At 34.6% G+C, this 21,206-nt stretch overlaps 1 protein-coding gene and 1 long non-coding RNA gene across 2 annotated transcripts; one reads left to right on the top strand and one right to left on the bottom strand.

The window, feature by feature from the left end:
- The first annotated feature begins 5,413 nt into the window (after window positions 1-5,413).
- On the top strand, window positions 5,414-5,779 carry LOC116108670 (uncharacterized mitochondrial protein AtMg00820-like). Its single transcript, XM_031394911.1, has one exon. It carries the CDS (start codon window positions 5,414-5,416, stop codon window positions 5,777-5,779), a length of 366 nt encoding a protein of 121 aa, XP_031250771.1.
- An 11,064-nt stretch (window positions 5,780-16,843) lies between these two features.
- LOC116108691 lies at window positions 16,844-17,555 on the bottom strand. Its single transcript, XR_004124667.1, has 3 exons — window positions 17,218-17,555; window positions 16,989-17,117; window positions 16,844-16,888 (listed from the first exon to the last, which is right to left on the bottom strand). It is a non-coding gene; the product is annotated as an uncharacterized LOC116108691 (long non-coding RNA).
- Between the last annotated feature and the right edge of the window lie 3,651 nt (window positions 17,556-21,206).

The following is a 21,206-nucleotide window of genomic DNA, read 5'->3' as shown; positions in this document are numbered from 1 at the left end:
AGCCCCCAACATTTGATATCCTTCTGGATGACCATTTCTGGGCAACTGTGAACACTTCTTCAAGTGACGATCAGCCAATTTATCATGAAATTTTTTATAAACCTAAGGCTGATCGTGACAATACAAATGTGTGTTTGGTTCAAACTCGTCAAGGTGAAGTCCCGTTTATTTCCTCTCTAGAGGTGGCTTATTTGTTCATCGAATATGAATTAAATACCCCAATCATGTACTCCTTGATGGGCAATGATACCGCCTTGAATCTTGTCAGAAGAAACGCCTTTGGTGGCCTCAACAAAGTTTTAGACAAGTAAGTTAATATTATCAAAACAAAAATTTTACGTTGCTATGAAAACGTGTGACTAATATATGTGATTACAATTTGCAGTGGTGAGAGTAATTATAATTCATCCCTCAGCGTTTGCTATGATATTACATTTCGAGTTTGGCAACCAAAGTCAGTTTCGGGTTCTCTCAACGTTTCCTATTCTGGTGGCGATGAAACTCAATCGTGCTTGAATCGGCCTTTAGAAAATCGACCTCCAGATGATCTATTGAAGAATGCAATTTCACCGGAAAACGCCACGGATTTTATTTATCTGAACGTTGATTTCAAAAACAGCACTCAACGATCTGCTTACTTTGTGTTCTACTTCCTGGATTATAACTTGTTAACGAATCGATATTATATGAGAAAATTTGAGTTTCACATTGATGGTGCATTGAGGAACGTTGTAGAGCTGAATATTTCTCCGTTTGGTCAAGTTGTGTCGTTGTTTCCTGTTCAAGTTTCAGGTACTGCGAATGTTACTATATCTCCGGTCAGTGGCTCTAAGTTTCCTCCGATTCTGAATGGCATGGAAGTTTACACAGCGACGAAGATGGACGGTACCGGCTCATCGCATGGATTTAAACTACGGTGCTCGGGTTTATCTTTGTTGGTTTTCTTTGTAATTTCATTCCTTGGTTTTTTTGTTTGAATTTTTGATAATACATGTGTATTAACTAATGAATATTTGAAATTCTCTCTTGAGAAGACTAATGAAGTTTTGTCTAAAATTATTATCCTTGTTTTAAAATATTAATGATAAAGATATATAGTAATGCTAGACTTACCGACCCAATTACTGACTTTGACATATCGACTCATGTGAATTGAGTCGAATTTTGAGATTTGGGTAGTTGGATAATTGGGTCGGTATGTCAAAGTCGGTAGTTGGAACGGTAAGTCTAGCATTACTGAAAGATATATTACGCTCTAATCCGTCTCTGACCTCTCTTATGGACCTCATTAACTTACAATAATTTTTCATTAATTTTGTAAAAATTACCTATTAAAAACATATGCACCTCCTAATTTTTCTAATAACAATATCATAGAAGATATATTATGATATTATTACAAATAAATATATGACATGTTTGATACAAAAAATTGCAACAACAAAAGTTACGTGATTCATAACAGTAGAATCATATCGGATGCTTGCATAATCTTGATGGATCAGCGATGGGATAAAACAATTATATATGAACAACAATTAAACACAAAACATAGAGAATAAAAGAAGATTTTTAACGTAATTCGGCTGCTTATAATGCAAACCTACATTCACTATTATATATTGTGTGTATCCGCAAAGTGAGTTACAAAGAGTTATATCAAGTTTTCTCTCGAGTTCTCTTTTTCTCAGTCTAGCAATTTTTCTATGTGCATGTCTTGCTGTCCCTCAAAATGTATTAGGGTTGGGTTATATAGCACCCATTACACTTGATCTTTGGCTTTAACTCTTAAGTTCGTATGACATGATATCTCCCACCAAAGTTGAAATTATCCTTTTCTGATTGAGAATGATCCTTTCTTGATTACTGCTCAAGATGACATATCTTGATTAAATTTTAATTATGTATGTGGGATGAAGATGTCATGTATTTATTAGAGCAGTCCAACATCAGCTCGTCTCATGCAAACGCAGCAGCTCGTGCGAACTGGTTGCCACGAGCAGCTCGTCTCATGCAAATGCAGCAACTCGTGGCGAACTAGTTGCCACGAGCAGCTCGTCTCATGCAAATGTAGCAGCTCGTGGCATCCTCAAAGACATTGATATGCAGCCACATTCTATATCAAATGGACACACCTCACATGATTATTGTTGAGGAAAATTACCAACTGGTCTTATTCATAGCTAAGGTGTCCTTGTACCATTATGTAAATTTACAGTTTGTTATGCTAGTTGTACAGAAGTTGTTATGCTAGCTGTACAGGAATCTCCTAGTTTGTTTCATTTTGTATCGTGTATAAAGCAGTGGCATCATGTACAGTTTAATTCAATTCAATACAATCAATGCAATAGCATTTTCAACAACACTGCTTTGTCCTTTTGTTATTTTTCTTGTTACTCTGACATGGTATCAGAGCAAGGTTCAGAGTAAAACCTTCTTTTTCAATGGCTGATGCTGCTTCCAAAAACGATGCTGCTTCCACAAACCTTTTCCTGGACTTTTCCAATCCTATCAATCCTTACAGACTCGATCATGGAGATAATCCATCGCTTCCCTTAGTCCATGACCTACTCGCTTCCCTTGGTCAAGAGCCATGTGCAGGGCCCTTCGTGCCAAAAACAAACTCGGTTTTATTAATGACAACTTGTCTAAACCGAAATCAACCTCTGATCCTCTTTTTGATGCCTGGGAGCTCTGTAACAATCTGGTATTTTCCTGGTTACATAACTCCATTAATCCGTCTCTCAAATTCAGCATTGTTTTGGTTGATGATGCTGCTCAAGTCTGGAAGGAACTTAAAGAACGATTCACTCAATCAAATGGTCACCAGATTTTTCAACTTAAAAAGGCATTAACAGGTTTGACTCAAGACAATGATTTTGTTTCTGTTTATTTTGGTAAACTAAGACTTTATGGGATGATCTCCTTATGTATGATCCGTTACTTGACTGCTCTTATGGCAAACTGGCTGTTCTTCTTGGCCGATATCAAAGGGATTGTGTAATCCAATTTCTTATGGGCCTTAATGATTCATTCAATGCCACTCGTGATCAGATTATGATCTTGGACCCCTTACCACCCATAAACAAAATTTTTCCATGGTTCAACAGCAAGAACTGTAACATCTCATGGTTCCTAATCTCCCTTCTACTGAGTCTATGGCGCTCACTGCTAACCGACCTTACTTACCATATAGATCCTCACCTCAATCTTCCCAATCATCTAAATGAGACAGACCATTTTGCACCCATTGCAAGATTCAAGGCGACACTCTTGATGCTTGTTTCAAAGCTGGCAATACTCAACCACCAACCTACACCCACTGTCATATGACAGGACATAGAGCTGCAAAGTGCTATAAACTACATGGGTATCCACCAGGCCACAAGCTGCATGGCAAAACCAAGCAGTACAACCCATATGCTAACATGTCCTCTCTCGACCTTGGAGCAGAAATTTCTGATATCAAGATGACCTTTACTCAGGATCAATACCAGAAATTGTTGGCTCTAGTGCAACCAACGGAGGCCTCCACTGCTACGCATGCAGTCAATAATGTCCAAGCAAATTGTTCCTTCTCACCCACCATGAATGGTATTTCCTCCTCCTCACACACACATACTCTTTGGTTAATTGACACAGGCGCTTCAGATCATATGATCTATAGTACCTCATTCTTTTCTTCAATAACCTCTTCTGTTTCCTTTGTTGTTAAGCTACCCAATGGCCAAACAGCACCTGTTTCCCATATCGGCACAGTCCATAGCAACCCAAAATTAACTTTGCACAATGTTTTATGTGTGCCTTCTTTTCACTTTAATTTGATTTCTGTCAAACAACTAATCAACTCTTTCTCTTGTTGTGTTATTTTTCTTTCACAATTTTGTTTTATTTAGGACCTTTTGACGTGGACCACGATTGGCATAGGTGAGATGAAAGCTGGACTTTACAATCTGATTCCTGCTCAAGTTCCTCATACAGCACTTTTTGACCACTTTTCCATTTCATTACACAAAAATATTTCTGTTTCAGCCATTTTCAAGGATGTGAATCTGATTTCCGATCTCTGGCATTGTAGGTTGGGTCACACTCCCACTTCCAAAATTCATGTAATCAAAGATCCTTGTATTCAAAATCATGTTTCTACTGTTTCTGATAAAAATCCCTGTCTTGTTTGTCCTCTTGCAAAGCATCATTGTCTACCTTTTCCTGATAGTACTCATCAAAGTAAAGCCATTTTTGAACTCATACACTGTGATATATAGGGACCCCATTCCCTCACAGCATATGATGGCACAAAATATTTTTTAACAATCATTGATGACTATTCTCAAAGTACTTGGATATATTTGCTTAAAGCTAAATCAGATACCAGAAAATGTATCGAGGCTTTTTGTAATCTAGTCCACACTCAATTTCATACCAACGCTCAAATCCTACGTAGTGAAAATAGTCTTGAATTTCAAATGACTGAATTCTTCAACAACCGAGGCATTATTCATCAACGAACGTGTGTGGAAACTCTACCGCAAAATGGAAAAGTTAAGCATAAACACCAACATTTATTAAATATTGCCCGAGCCTTACAAATTCAGTCCAACATTCCTCTACTGTATTGGACAGATTGCATACTTACAGCTGCTTACATTATTAATCGCATTCCTAGTCCATTACTTTCAAATAAAACACCCTTTGAGCTCTTATTTAAAAAGCCTCCCACATACTCACACATGAGAATATTGGGGTGTCTTTGCTTTGCTTCCACCCTCTCCCACAATCGCCAAAAATTTGATCCAAGAGGTCGTCATTGTGTTTTTCTTGGCTATCCTTTTGGTATAAAAGGTTACAAACTGCTTGATCTCAATACCAAGACTGTTTTCCTCTCTCGGGATGTAACATTCCATGAACACATTTTTCCATTTCATCAACAAACCACCACTATGTCTCCTTCCCTTCCCCTACCTTTACCGTCTCCTTATCCCATGCAATCTGTCCCTTCACGAACTTCGTCCTCTCCTTTTCCCCATCCCCTTCACCCATATCCTCTCCTCTCTCTTCTCCCCATCCCAACCTTACTGCTACAACACCATTTCCTGCACATACATCTCCACCAGATTCCTTTTCCTTATCTTCTTCTGCCATACCAATTTAACCTTCCCTTCACATATCAACCCGTGCACGAACAGCTCCTCACTACTTGTAGGATTTTCATTGTCAACAAGTCAGCTCACTCTCATGCAAACAATCAGTGGACACGACATCAGCTCCTTAAGGTATTCATTTTCCTCTGTCCTCTTAAATTTCCTATACACATTTATCACCTTCATTTGCTTTATTTTCTTCTACCATTTCTTCACAACAAGACCCACAAACTTTTAAACAAGCTGCCAAGGACCTTGATTGGTGCAAAGCAATGGAAGCCGAACTTGCTGCTCTAGAACTAAACAAGACCTGGATCCTTATAGATTTACCTCCTGGAAAATCTCCAATTGATTGCAAATTTGTGTATAAAACCAAATACCATTTTAATGGTACAATTGAATGGAAGAAAGCACGTTTAGTTGCTCATGGTTTTACTCAGCAAGAGGGAGTCGATTATCATGAAACATTCTCCCCCGTTGCCAAGATTGTTATAATCCGAACACTGCTTGCCTTAGCTGTCATTAAAGGATGGCATTTACAACAGTTTGACGGTAATAATGCATTTCTTCATGGAGATTTACATGAAGATATCTATATGAAGAAGCCCCCTGGATATACTAAAGGTCAACCTGGATAAGTCTGTAAATTGCTCAAAAGTCTCTATGGCCTCAAGTAGGCCTCACGGCAGTGGTATGATAAGTTTTCTCAATCTTTGATCAGTTTTGGTTTCAAACAATCCAAGGCTGATTACAGCCATTTTACATATATCACTGCCACTGATTTTACAGCACTACTTGTCTATGTCGATGACATAGTAATCGCTAGCAGCTCTCTTACCTCCATCTCTGTTCTCTGAAATTTTTTGAACACCCATTTTCGCATTAAAGATCTTGGTTCCCTGAGGTATTTCTTAGGCATTGAAATGGCTTGTTCTCCAATAGAAATTCATCTCTGCCAGCGAAAATACACACTAGATATCTTGGCTGATACTGGTAATCTTTCTTCCAAACCACTCAAAATAACCATGGATCAGAACCACAAATTATCTAAAGCATCTGGCACCCCCTTGTCTGATCCCACCCCTTACCGCCAACTAATTGGTAGNCAATCTCTCCCAACACCAGCCAGTACGAGGTAATCTCTCCATTCAATTTCAAAATCAACGCTCTTTGTTATGGAGTTCGTCAAAACCCACTTCTTTCCATTTTCCTTTCTTAATTCTTATACTTTCTTTGTTTGTCAAATAATTTCAGTTATAATTATTGAATTCTAAATTTATAGAATTTTAAAATTTTGAGAAAAGCAGCAAAAATAGGCTCCTTTTGTACACTTTTTTTAATAATATTATATTTTGAATAAGATAAGATAAGATTTAATCAAATAGGATATGATTCTAGAATGTGCACATTTTTTGAAAACATTTTATAAAAATGTTTAGATTTTTTAATCCCCTATATTTGTTAATTTAGCTAAACACCCCCCATAATAAAAATTTCATAAATTAAAAAAATACGCCCACCCATCCAAATGGATGCCAACAACCGGCCACTATGGACGAACGATGGTCGAAAGTCATCCGAATGGCTCACGATCGGTTGGATTTGGCTGATCGTGTGTCGATTTGGCCAGAAACGACCAGATTTATGGACAAAGATATAACCGTCAATGTTGACGACAACCATATCTTGGTCATCGTTAACGGTCAAACATCAGCCAGAAATCTGGCCATTGTATGGCCATCATCAACGGCTAGATCTAGCCGTTAATGGACAGATTTTTTGTCATGGATCTGGCTGAAAACTGACAAATCCAACCGGTTGTGCGTCATTCTGGCATTAGCGGCCAACAGTTGTTGTTGTCGGGCGACTGTTGCTTGGGTGGGTGGGGGTGTTTCTATTAATTTATAAATTTTTATTGAGAAATGTAATTATTAAATGTTTTGAGTTGAATATAATAGAATTAAATTTTAAACAATATTAAAACAAATACGTTTTTCATTTTCTATGATAAGATAGTAGAATAGAATATAATTGGAAAAATTAAACAAACCAGGGCATAATCTACTTTAGAGATACTAATTTAATGAGAATTTAGAAATATGTCTTGTCAAAGGAAAAAGAAGTTTTAACATGTATTTTGAGTATGAAAAAATGTAAATGCAAAAAAAGAATAAAAATTTGGCATAAATTTGACACACGTCGGACGGTGGTCGAAAGTCGTCGAAATGGCGTACGATCAATTAGATTTGGCTGATTGTGTGTTAATTTGGCCAGAGCCAGATCTACGGCTAAAGATATAACCATCAACGTTGACGACAACGATATCTTGGCCATCGTTGACAGCGAAATGTCAGCCAGAAATCTGGCCATCGTTTGGCCATTGTCAACAGCCAGATCTAACCGTTAATGGACAGATTTTTTGCCATGGATCTAGCCGGAAACTGACAAATCCGGTCGATCATGAGTCGTTCCGGCATCAACGGCCGACAATGGTTGTTGTCGGGCGACTATTGCTTGGGTGGGTGTGGGTATTTTTGTTAATTTATAAACTGTTATTGAGAAAGACAATTATTAAATATTTTGAGATGAATATAATATAATTAAAATTTGAACAATATTAAAACAAATACGTTTTCATTTTTTATGATAGGATAGTATAATAGAATATAATTAGAAAAATTAAACAAATACGTTTTCATTTTTTATGATAGGATAGTAGAATAGAATATAATTGGAAAAATTAAACAAACCGGGGGCATAATCTACTTTACAGATATTATATTTAATGAGAATTTAGAATATGTCTTGTCAAAGGAAAAAGAAGTTTTAACACGTATTTTGAGTATGAAAAAACGTAAATGTAAAAAGAGAATAAAAATTTGGCATAAATATAAATATTCAAAAATATGTCTTTGGCTGCGTTTATTTCCCTATTTCAAAAATATTCTATTCCTATTCTGAAAAAAAATGTCTGTTTGTTTCAGTATTCTCAAAATCACATCCTATAATATTCAACTATTTTCAATCCCTATAAGTTTGTTAATTTAACTAAACACCCCTAACAAATTTTTTTTATAAATTGACAAAAACAACCACACTCACCCACATTTGTCAGATTCCTGCAATCAAGGTCAAAAGGTGGTCGGAATCTGGCGTAATGGCTTACTACCGGCTAGATCTAGCCAATAGTGCGCCGATCTAGTCTTTTCTAGCCAAATCTACAGCCAACGAATGTAACACGATGTATTTTGAGTATGAAAAGATGTATTTTGACTTTTTGAGTATGAAAAAATGTAAACGCAAAAGGAGAATAAAAATTTGGCATAAATTTATTCTGAAGATCAAGGGGACCCGATTGCCCCCCTTGTCCCTTGCTAGCCCAAGGATCGACCCCTTCAAGATTGAAATCCATTTTTTGGTTTCCCTTATACAAGAGAAAGAGTTTTAGTTCTATCATGTTTCAGATTAGAAGCAAGAATTACTTTCGAAAAATGAGGAAATTATTAAAGAGAGACTTGCAGTTTGAAAAATTCTCTGCATAACATAAAATTTATACACAAGTGAAATGCTGGTAGGATATTCCAAATTACAAAGGGATTGGCAATTTGTAAATTGGGAGAGAGAAAATTATTAAGGGACTAATAGAAATAAAAAATAAATATCCTCAACCATCGACAATAGTAATAATCAAGTTTTTTAAATTAGCAATAAATTTTAAAAATATATAATTAATTGTTTATATCTATAATATGTTTTTTAAATCTAACATAATGAAAGTACGATCTAAAAAATACTTTTATCTCCTGTCAGTTTTTAACTGAAAATAGGACTAGACATTCATATTTCCATTCCCATTCTCATTGCTGTGAATCAAACCACATCTAAAAGTAAATTCGTGATGAGATTCAGAGAAAAAACTGAAAAAATAAAACAAGATTTAAAAATCAGTAATATCTTGTTTTTTTAGTAACTAAGCTTTAAATAAAAAAGGAAAAAGGATGTACAAAGAGGCCTATAAAGGCAACCAGCCTACCAATAGACAAAACGTTCGGATAAGATCAAAAACAAAAGTCTAACCAAGACAAAAGAGCTATTTAAAACACTATCTTCCAATGCATATCCTACCACAGGAGAAACTCTGGGCTAAGACGAAAACAAAAGCCTATACAAGACCATCTCCAAAACATACACAAGACAACCATCACCATAACAAAGCCAACCAACAAAAATTCACCCTTTAAAAATACACATCGGTAACCCCCAATCCTGAGCAAGACTCCTCTTACTAATAGTTCTCTTCATCTTCCTAAGATCCATAGCTCTATCCCTCACAGTTAACTTAATCATAGTAACACTTGAAGTTGCATCCGTAATACCTTGTTTGTCAAAGCATTATATCATTTCATAGTAATAATATCATTTCTGTTTTCGACTGCAGTTACTGAATATCACTTCAAAATCGATTTATGGAGCAAAAGGATTGTGCTCCAGATGCAATCATATTTAATACACTTATGCATGGTTTGCTACAGCATAAGAAATATTGTGGCAGATGCAAGCACAACTTCAATAGAAATCATGTCCTCTTTTAAGTACAGTTCCTATTTCATCAGCGAGAGCACTAGCAAGCAAAGCTTGAATATCAAAACCAATATCCCACTCTTGAATCCAAAACTTGGATACATAGTCATTTCTTTATGCCACTTTGCGAAGAAGTTCAACCACTTTTGAAGTCCCATCATGCTTTAGGAAAGCATGCACAGGCGTATTAAATATAACCTCTGGAACACAACCCTTTTGTTCATATATGATAACGATTACTTGCCTTTTCTAAGTGCCCTCCTTTACAAAGCCCATCCATCATAATGCTATATGTCACAACATCCGAACAAAACCTTATTTTGCAGTTTGTGAAATAATTCCTAGACAATTTCAAGTCTCAGTTTTGTTGAATCATCAATGAGACAACAAAGATTTTGATTTCAGGTTGAAAGTTTTCATTTTTCAATGAAACAGTTCAAGAGCTCCAAAAGACAACCATTTTTGCAGAGTCCACAATATTATATGTAACTAAACCGGTGGAACAACTTAGGGCCTAACTCCATTTAAGTCATTTCTTATAAAGAATCGTAGCTATTTAAACTTTTTTCGATTCTTGCAATACCAATTGATCAAAGATAGGAATATATCTTACTCATCATCAAAACAAACAACTCCTTAGGATTCTAAATTTATTTGCCAAGCAAAAACCACATCAAAATATCCGTTACATGCCATGGAACAAATAGCTTTCTCACAATTCAGTTCCACCTTCCAAGAGATAACCATTCAAAATTGTGTTATAAGTAATTGTGTCCGGATGAACACCTTATGAATCATTTGCAAATGAGAATAGTGAATTTGTTGTGACCTGTAATACTATACCATAAACAACAAATTAAGCTTGTAAAGACAACAAATTCAGCATTCCCATCACCATTTCTTCAAATAACTGAAGGGCAGCACCTATATTGCCTATTCAATACAATCTAGTAATCAAATATCTCAAATGTAATCACATTAAGCCGAAAACCAAAAGCAACCATTGCTAAACAACTCAGTCGCTCCTTAACCCTGAATCCGACCATTAAAAGTAATCGCATGTGGGCAAAACCCCCCCTCAAAATCCTCCCGAAAACTACAAGAATTTGATTAAAAAATTTCTCTAAGCAAATGCGGAGAACAAAAATAAACGATTCATATGTGGTTGGGTTGCATATGAATCTTGTAATTGAGAAGTCGAGAGTTTCATTGAGAGGAAGTTACTGATCTGCAGTTTACATGGAGGAATATATCAAGTTGAGCTTTGCGTTTAACAGTGGGAATGTGTTTGGTTGGTTTTGTGAGTTTATTTTTGAAACTGAAATACTTGGGTCTTGTAACGAGCGAACGAAAATGAGAATCCAAGTTTTAAAGCTAATTTCGAAGAACCAGGTGAAGTTTTCAGAAACATCGTCGACTGAATTTCAGCGGGTTTGTGACGAGAAGAAGTAAGAAAGGAAGACGAATACGGCAAGTCATACTTTGTGATATATAACAGGATGAAAATAGGCTTAAGGGTGGTTTTTGACTATTCCATAAAAGTGCCCTAAGAGCATCTCCAAATATATCTCCAAAACTCTTTATAACCAATTGCGTCAATAAACAAAAAACAATAAATATTTTATTCTTTAAATATAAATTAATAAGTAAGTTTAATTTTCTGTATTTAAAAAGTTAAATTTCATTATTAATCTCAATTTATTTAATAAATTATAAATTTTTATGTATTTTATTATTAATTATCCCCTATTAAGATCTCTCTTATTTATTAAGTCTAATTTAAAGAGTTCATTAAATCTAAACACAAATTTTGTTTTTATATTTAAGATAACTCTTATTTATGTGTATATTCCTAAGATAAAAGCTAAGTTTGTAATAATCAAAAAGTTAACGGTAGTTTTAAATCAGCCAATAATTAATGATATAATTGTTATAAAATTATTTTTTAGATTTTTCTGTTTATTGTAGAACTAAATGAAACAATAATGTTATGGACGTCATGACTCTATACTGAATTAGTGTCATGTGACTCACACCAGCCACGTTTGACTTCACAATATTTGCTAGTGAACGGTTCATCAACTATGGACGATCGTTCACTTACGATGGATTCTGTCCATATTATATGGATGAGAGTCTATTTACTATAGACGAGAGTCCATATTTAAAGGGCGCACGTTATCAGTAAATAGAAAAAAAAATGTAAACAAAAATAATAGAAGACCATTCATAGGTTATAGACGGCTGTCCCTAAATAAAAGATGGTCGTCCACATATAATGGATGTCCGTCCAATCTTAAATAATAAAATTTATATAAACAAAATTAATGGACGAGTGTCTATATGTTAATGGACGCCAGTCCATTATATGGTTTTAAAAAATTATAAACAAAATCAAGGACGCCCGTTCATATATATGGACAGTCGTCCTGAATAATGGACAGGCAACCACAAATAATGGACGCCCGTCCAGACGCTAAATTGAAAAAAAAAATTATAATCCACTATAGTTTCCTAGTTATCATACCCTTGATTCTGTCACTAGAAAAGATGCTCTATGATTTCTCAGCACTCTTGAGCGACACATCACTACCTTCACTCAGTTCAATTCTTAGATCTCCTTTTCCTAGATTTTACTTCAGTTTGTATTCTGGCAACGGTTTGCATTCACCTCGTTATTGATCCCTGTAACCCATTGCATTCACTTCAGTTTTGTTTCCCGGCAACACGTCTGCACTTGCTGTCTACTAGCTTCTCATTGGTTTCCCAGACAAACTACTCTCCAATTTATCAACACACTTGTGAGGAAATCACCACCTTCACTTGTTTCTTTTTCTTATGTCTTCATGTACTTTTCCAGATTTCACTTAGTATTACACCCTGTAACCCATTGCATTCACTTCAGCTTCTGTTCCCTACAACCTTTTGACTTCAATCTGTACTCCTTGCAAACCATTTGCATTCACTTTAGGTTTAGTTCCCAGAAAACCATTTGCATTCCCTTCAGTTTTGTTCCTTGTGACCCATTTACCTCCTCATTGGTTACCACCCCTTTGTTTGTTCACTAGAAGCACTACTCTCAAATTGCGAACACCTTTATGTTGGGCATCACCACCCTCACCTAGTTTCATTTTCTTAGATTTCCGTTTCCTTTTCCCAGATGCTACTACAGATTTTACATCCTGCAATCCATTTGCATTCACTTCAGCTCTTATTCCCAGCAACCGATATGCATTCACTTCAGGTTTGATTCCCTGAAGCACATTTGCATTCTCTTTAGTAATTGTTTCCTGCAACCTATCTGCACCATCTTGGTTACCTCTACTTTATTCTGGTCATAGGAGCGTTACTATAAAAGAGAAGAGTTTAGTATAAAGCAATTCAAGTTGAGAAAGAGAAGTGAATATATTGGACGCCCGTCCAAATTTTGTTAATTTTTTTTTTAATTTACATTATGACGGGCGTCCCTTATTTGCGGACGCCCGTCCACAAATGATAAAGGGTGTCCCTATTTTTTTTTAAATTTTAAAACCAAATAATGGACCGGCATCCATTAACATATGAACGCCCAACATTAATTTTGTTTATAAAAAAATTATTATTTAAAGATTGGACGAGCGTCCATTATATGTGAATGCCTGTCCTTTATTTAGGAATGGCCGTCCATAACCTATGAACGGTCGTCTATATTTTTGTTATATTATTTTTTTCCATTTATTGATGAACGAACGTCCTTTAAATGTGGAATCCGTCCATATAATATGGACGGGAGTCCATCATAAGTGAACGGTCATCCATAGTTGATGAACGCACTGTCACTAGCAAAATATTTATGAACATGAAATGTGGTTGGTGTGTGTCACGGGACACGTAATTCAGTGTAGAGTCCCGGTGTCCGTTGCATTATTGCTAAATGAAGGTGGCCGTTTTATCCTATCTTCAAGAATGGCTACTGCTTCTGTTCTTACCAGAGCTTAATTTCCTAAACCCCTACTAAAACCCACAATTGCTCTCTTTCAAACAACTCCATCTCTATCAATCCCGTTTCACATTCTTTCGTCTCACTGCTCGCTCTAAACTACTCACTTGTGGCCGAAGAAACCATTCACCCTCGTCTCTCTTGCACCAAAGTCTCTCCTCACTCTCCAACACCCGCCAGTACGAGTAATTCTCCATTCAATTTCAAAATCAACGCTCTTTGTTATGGAGTTCGTCAAAACCCACTTCTTTCCATTTTCCTTTCTTAATTCTTATACTTTCTTTGTTTGTCAAATAATTTCAGTTATAATTATTGAATTCTAAATTTATAGAATTTTAAAATTTTGAGAAAAGCAGCAAAAATAGGCTCCTTTTGTACACTTTTTTTAAAATATATTTTGAATAAGATAAGATAAGATTTAATCAAATAGGATATGATTCTAGAATGTGCACATTTTTTGAAAACATTTTATAAAAATGTTTAGATTTTTAATCCCCTATATTTGTTAATTTAGCTAAACACCCCCCATAATAAAAATTTCATAAATTAAAAAAATACGCCCACCATCCAAATGGATGCCAACAACCGGCCACTATGGACGAACGATGGTCGAAAGTATCCGAATGGCTCACGATCGGTTGGATTTGGCTGATCGTGTGTCGATTTGGCCAGAAACGACCGATATGGACAAAGATATAACCGTCAATGTTGACGACACCATACTTGGTCATCGAACGGTCAAACATCAGCCAGAAATCTGGCCATTGTATGGCATCATAACGGCTAGATCTAGCCGTTAATGGACAGTTTTTGTCATGGATCTGGCTGAAAACTGACAAATCCAACGGTTGTGCGTCATTCTGGATTAGCGGCCAACAGTGTTTGTTGTCGGGCGACTGTTGCTTGGGTGGGTGGGGGTTTCTATTAATTATAAATTTTTGAGAAATGTAATTATTAAATGTTTTGAGTTGAATATAATAGAATAAATTTTAAACAATATTAAAACAAATACGTTTTTCATTTTCTATGATAAGATAGTAGAATAGATATAATTGGAAAATTAAACAAACCAGGGCATAATCTACTTTAGAGATACTAATTGCAACTTACAATAACATAAAATTTATACTCAAGTGAAATGTTAATAAGATGTGGATGAAAATAAAAATTATAAGTTGGGTTCATTTGAATATTTATATGTCCTTCAGAATTCAGATTTTTGATAAGGTAAATTCAAAGATGGGGTCTAGTAAGATAAAAGCCGGGCCATCGTAAGTGAGCCCATCAGCATTACCAAACGGGCTTCAATGTTATCTCTTCGATGTGGGCTCATTTAGGTACACCCTAAAACTCATTCAAAGCCTCTTTATAATAAAATTCATTAAATAATATTTACTTTTATTTACACCATAATATATTCCGAATTACAAAGAGATGGGCAATTTGTGAATGAAAAATGATACAGACACTGAAAAAGGGATACCGAATTCATGCACTGATAAACATGACACAATTATGACCGTTGATTAATTATGAATTTTGTTTTTAAAAAAAAAAAAATGGTGACACATCTGTTCGGTGCATAAATTTGATATATTTTTTCGGTAACTGTAATATTGCTTTTTGTGAATTGAGAGAGAAAGTTATTAAGAGACTAATAGAAATAAAAAATAAATATCCTCAACCATCGACAATAGTAATAATCAAGTTTATTAAATTAGCAATAAATTTTAAAAATATATAATTAATTGTTTATATCTATAATATGTTTTTTAAATCTAACATAATGAAAGTACAATCTAAAGAATACCTTTATCTCATGTCAATTTTTAACTGAAAATAGGACTAGACATTCATATTTCCATTCCCATTCTCATTCTTGTGAATCAAACCACATTTAAAAGTAAATTCGTGATGTGATTCAGAGAAAAAACTGAAAAAATAAAACAAGATTTAAAAATCAGTAATATCTTGTTTATTTAGTAACTAAGCTTTAAATAGAAAAAGAAAAAGAATGTACAAAGAGACCTACAAAGGCAGCCAGCCTACCAATAGACAAACCTCTCCCATAAGATCAAAAACAAAAGTTTAACCAAAGCAAAAGAACTATACAAAACACTATCTTCCAATGCACATCCTACCACAGGAGAGACACTGGGTTAGGATGAAAACAAAAACCTATACAAGACCCCTCTCCAAAACATACACAAGACAACCATCACCAAAACAAAGCCAACCAACAAAAATGCACATTGGTAACCCCCAATCCTGAGCAAGACTCCTCTTACTAATAGTTCTCTTCATCTTCCTAAGATCCATAGCTCTATCCCTCACAATTAACTTAATCATAGTAACAGTTGAAGTTGCATCTGTAATACCTTGTTTGTCAAAGCATTATATCATTTCATAGTTATAATATCATTTCTGTTTTCGACTGAAGTTACTGAATATCACTTCAAAATCAATTTATTGAGCAAAAAGGTTATGCTCCAGATGCAATCATATTTAATACACTTATGCATGGTTTGCTACAGCATAAGAAATATTGTGGCAGATGCAAGCACAACTTCAATAGTGAAGGATGAAAAATATCACAAATGCCAAAACTTCCTTCCATCATGTTCTGCCCATAGCCATTAGGAAGTTTCTCCTGATCATAAGCCTTACTGCATTGGAACTGCGCTTGATAGCGGATGACATGCACTCTACATACTCATGCTCAATCAATATGTCCTTGAAAAACTCTCAGGGATTCAGCAGCTGAAACAAAATACATCACAAAACGCCACTGCCACTCATTAGAATTCAAATATTCAAATTGAATACTTTAATAAAAACAACTATAAATATATATAGGAAAAATTCCAGGTTCTAAACAGATGACTATGTATATATACAAAATTGTCAAGTCAACAACTTACTTAAACAATTGTTGGGCTCCGGCTGGCTCCCAGGCTGATACTCCTCCATTTTTGCTCTGTAGTGAGTCAAAAATTTGAGCTTTTAATGATATTTTATATACAAGAAAGTAATTAGTTTAGAAAAAAATAGGAGGATTTTTTCACAAAATTAATGATATCTGTATACCTGTAATGATAGCAAGAGATTGACATAATCAGATAACCTCTCAGGTTCCATTTTGTCGAGAACAATTTCTTGTGGCATCATTGAGAAAAGCAGGGAACACCTAAAGATAAAAATAAAGGACAATATATATGGTGAGATACAGGTAACTAAAGAATTAACTTTAATTTTTTTTTTATCAAGAAATTTTTGAATTAGTTTACCGTTAAACTTAAACCTTCAGCAGTACAAGCAGAAACTTGTCATCCATGATCTTGATCACAGAAAATCCAGGCTCCCTTAGTGATATGTCGATGCATTCCCCTGAAGTCCCCAGAACAATTGTCCTTCACCTTAATTTACCCAAAAAAAAAAAAATTAAATAAAATAAAATTATCAGCTCTAAGGAAAATTCAATGGAACTAATGTCAGGTTTAATAAATGGTAAATTACCTGAGATGCCTCATAAATTCATGTCCTCTTTTAAGTACAGTTCCTATTTCATCAGCGAGAGCACTAGCAAGCAAAGCTTGAATATCAAAACCAATATCCCACTCTTGAATTCCAAAACTTTGGAATACATAGTCATATTTCTTTATGCCACTTTGCGAAGAAGTTCAACCACTTTTGAAGTCCCATCATGCTTTAGGAAAGCATGCACAGGCGTATTAAATATAACCTCTGGAACACAACCCTTTTGTTCCATATATGATAACAGATTACTTGCCTTTTCTAAGTGCCCTCCTTTACAAAGCCCATCCATCATAATGCTATATGTCACAACATCCGGAACAAAACCTCATTTTTCAGTTTGTGAAATAATTCCTAGACAATTTCAAGCCTCCACGTTTTGTAGAATCCATCAATGAGAAAACTAAAGATTTTGATTTCAGGTCGAAAGTTTTCATTTTTCAATGAAACAGTTCAAGAGCCTCCAAAAGACAACCATTTTTGCAGAGTCCACAATATTATATGTTACTAAACCCGGTGGAACAACTTCGGGCCTAACTCCATTTAAAGTCATTTCCTTATAAAGACTCGTAGCTATTTAAACTTTTTTCGATTCTTGCAATACCAATTGATCAAAGATAGGCATATATCCCTTACTCATCATCAAAACAAACAGCTCCTTAGGATCACTAAATTTATTTGCCAAGCAAAAACCATCCATCAAAATATCCGTTACATGCCATGGAAACAAATAGCTTTCTCACAACTTCAGTTCCACCTTCCAAGAGATAACCATTCAAAATTGTGTTATAAGTAATTGTGTCCGGATCAACACCTCTATCAATCATTTGCAAATGAGAATAGTGAATTTGGTGTGACCTGCAATACTATTACCGTAAACAACAATATTACATTTCTTCAAATAACTGAAGGGCAGCACCTATATTGCCTATTCAATACAATCTAGTAATCAAATATCCCAAATGTAATCACATTAAGCCGAAAACTAAAAACAACCATTTTTCTAAACAACTCAGTCGCCTCCTTAATCTTACCCTCCATACAAACACGAATCAGACCATTAAAAGTAATCGCATGTGGGCAAAAATCCCTCAAAATCCTCCCGAAAACTATGTGAAGTTGTTAAAAGTATTTCTTCTGAGCAAGTGCGGAGAACAAAATACTGAACGATTCATATGTGGTTGGGTTGCATATGAATCTTGTAATCGATGAAGTCGAGAGTTTCATTGAGAGAGAAGTTACCTGATCTGCAGTTTACATGGAGGGATATATCAAGTTGAGCTTTGCGTTTAACAGTGGGGATGTGTTTGGTTGGTTTTGTGAGTTCATCTTTTGAAACTGAAATACTTGGGTCTTGTAAACGGGGGAATGAAGATGAGAATCCAAGTTTTAAAGCTGTTTTCGAAGAACCAGGTGAAGTTTTCAGAAACATCGTCGACTGAATTTCAGTGGGCTCTGTGACGAGAAGAAGTTAAAGAAGGAAGACGAAACGGCGCAAGTCACACTCTTGGTAGATATATAACAAGATAAAGATAAGGCTTGGGGGTGGTTTTTGACTATTTCAAAAACCTGCCTTACGAGTTACGAGCATCTGCTAAGATTATCTCCAAAACTTTGAATATGACTTCAACTCTTCGCAAGAATATTTCTAAAGACTGTTTATACGACATTTATTATAAAGAATTTATTCATACAGATTAATAAGTGAATTTAACATTTTATATTTAGAGAGTCAAATTTTATTATCTATCTTAATTTTATCTAATAAATTATAAATTTTTATGTATTTTATTATTAATTATCTCTTTTATTAGGTATCTTTTTTATTTATTAAATTTAATTTAAAGAGTTCATTAATTTTAAATATAAATTTTGTTCTTTATATAGAATTGAATTTTGAATAATATTAAAACAAATATATTTTTCATTTTTTATGATAAAGTAGTAGAATAGAATAGAATAGAATTGAAAAAATTAAACAAACGGGGGCATAATCTACTTTAGAGATATTATATTTAATGAGAACTTAAAAATACGTCTTCATCTTGTCAAAGGAAAAAGAAGTTTTAACTCGTTGTATTTTGAGTATGAAAAAATGTAAATGCAAAAAGAGAATAAAAATTTGACATAAATATAGACATTCAAAAATACGCCTTTGGCTATGTTTGTTTTCTATTTTAAAAATATTATATTCCTATTCTGAAAAAAATACACATTTGTTTCAGTATTCTCAAAATCATATCTTATAATATTCAACTATTTTAAATCCCCATAAATTTGTTAATTTAATTAAACATCCTTAACAAATTTTTTTTATAAATTGACAAAAATACCCTCACTCGCCCACATTTGTCAAATTTTGACAACCATCACTGAAAGGTAATCAGAATCTAATATAATGACACACTACTGACTGAATCTAACCGGTAATGTATCGATCTAGTCTTTTTCAACTAGATTTACGGTCGAAGAATGTAACACGTTATATTTTGAGTATGAAAAAATATAAATGCAAAGAGAGAATAACCATTTGGCACAAATTTATTCTGAAGATCAAGGGGAACCGATTGCCCCCTTGTCCCTTGCTAGCCCAAGGATCGACCCCTTAAAGATTGAAATCCTTTTTTTTTTTTTTTTTGTTGGTTTCCCTTATACAAGAGAGAGAGTTTTAGCTCTATCCTGTTTCATATTAGAAGCAAGAATTACTTTCAAAAAATCCTTCTTGTAATACCAACTGATCAAAGATAGGCATATATCCCTTACTCATCATCAAAACAAACAACTCCTTAGGATCACTAAATTTATTTGCCAAGCAAAAACCATATATCAAAATATCCGTTACATGCCATGGAAAAAAATAGCTTTCTCACAACTTCAGTTCCACCTTCCAAGAGATAACCATTCAAAATTGTATTATAAGTAATTGTGTCCGGATCAACACCTCTATGAATCATTTGCAAATGAGAATAGTGAATTTGGTGCGACCTGCAATACTATTACCGTAAACAACAATATTAAGCTTATAAATGACACCAAATTCAGCATTCCCATCAACCATTTCTTCAAATAACTGAAGGGCAGTACCTATATTGCCTATTCAATACAATTAGTAATCAAATATCCCAAATGTAATCACATTAAGCCGAAAACCAAAAACAACCATTTTGCTAAACAATTCAGCCGCCTCCTTAATCTTACCCTCCATACAAACACCCATTCAAACACCCTGAATCAGACCATTAAAAGTAATTGCATGTGGGCAAAAACCCCTCCTCAAAATCCTCCCCAAAACTACGCGAAGTTGACAAACATATTTCTTCTGAGCAGTGCGGAGAACAAAATACTGAAGGATTCATATGTGGTTGGGTTGCATATGAATCTTGTAATCAATGAAGTCGAGAGTTTCATTGAGAGAGAAGTTACCTGATCTGCAGTTTACATGGAGGAATATATCAAGTTGAGCTTTGCGTTTAACAGTGGCAATGTGTTTGGTTGATTTTGTGAGTTCGTCTTTTGAAACTGAAATACTTGGGTCTTGTAAACGGGGGAATGAAGATGAGAATCCAAGTTTTAAAGCTGTTTTCAAAGAATCAGGTGAAGTTTTCGGAAACATCGTCGACTGAATCTCAGTGGGGTTTGTGACGAGAAGAAGTTAAAGACGGAAGACGAATCCGGCGCAAGCCCTAGTCTTTGTAGATATATAACAAGATGAAGATAGGGCTTGAGGGTGGTTTTTGACTATTCCATAAAGGTGACCTAAGAGCATCTTCAAAGAATATTCTCAAAACTTTAAAGCACCATAAATTTTATTCTTTAAATATAAATTAATTAAAGAGTTTAGTCTCTGTATTGATATAATTAAATTTCATACCCTATCCTAATTTTATTTAATAAATTATATATTTTTATATATTTTATTATTAATTTTTTCACATATTAAATATCTCTCTTATTTATTAAATTTAATTTAA

The sequence above is a fragment of the Pistacia vera genome, unplaced genomic scaffold, assembly GCF_008641045.1.
Source record: "Pistacia vera cultivar Batoury unplaced genomic scaffold, PisVer_v2 Contig567, whole genome shotgun sequence".
NCBI classification, from domain to species: Eukaryota; Viridiplantae; Streptophyta; class Magnoliopsida; order Sapindales; family Anacardiaceae; genus Pistacia; species Pistacia vera.
Note: the sequence above shows the minus strand (reverse complement) of the source record. Positions and strands in the feature narration are given on the sequence as shown.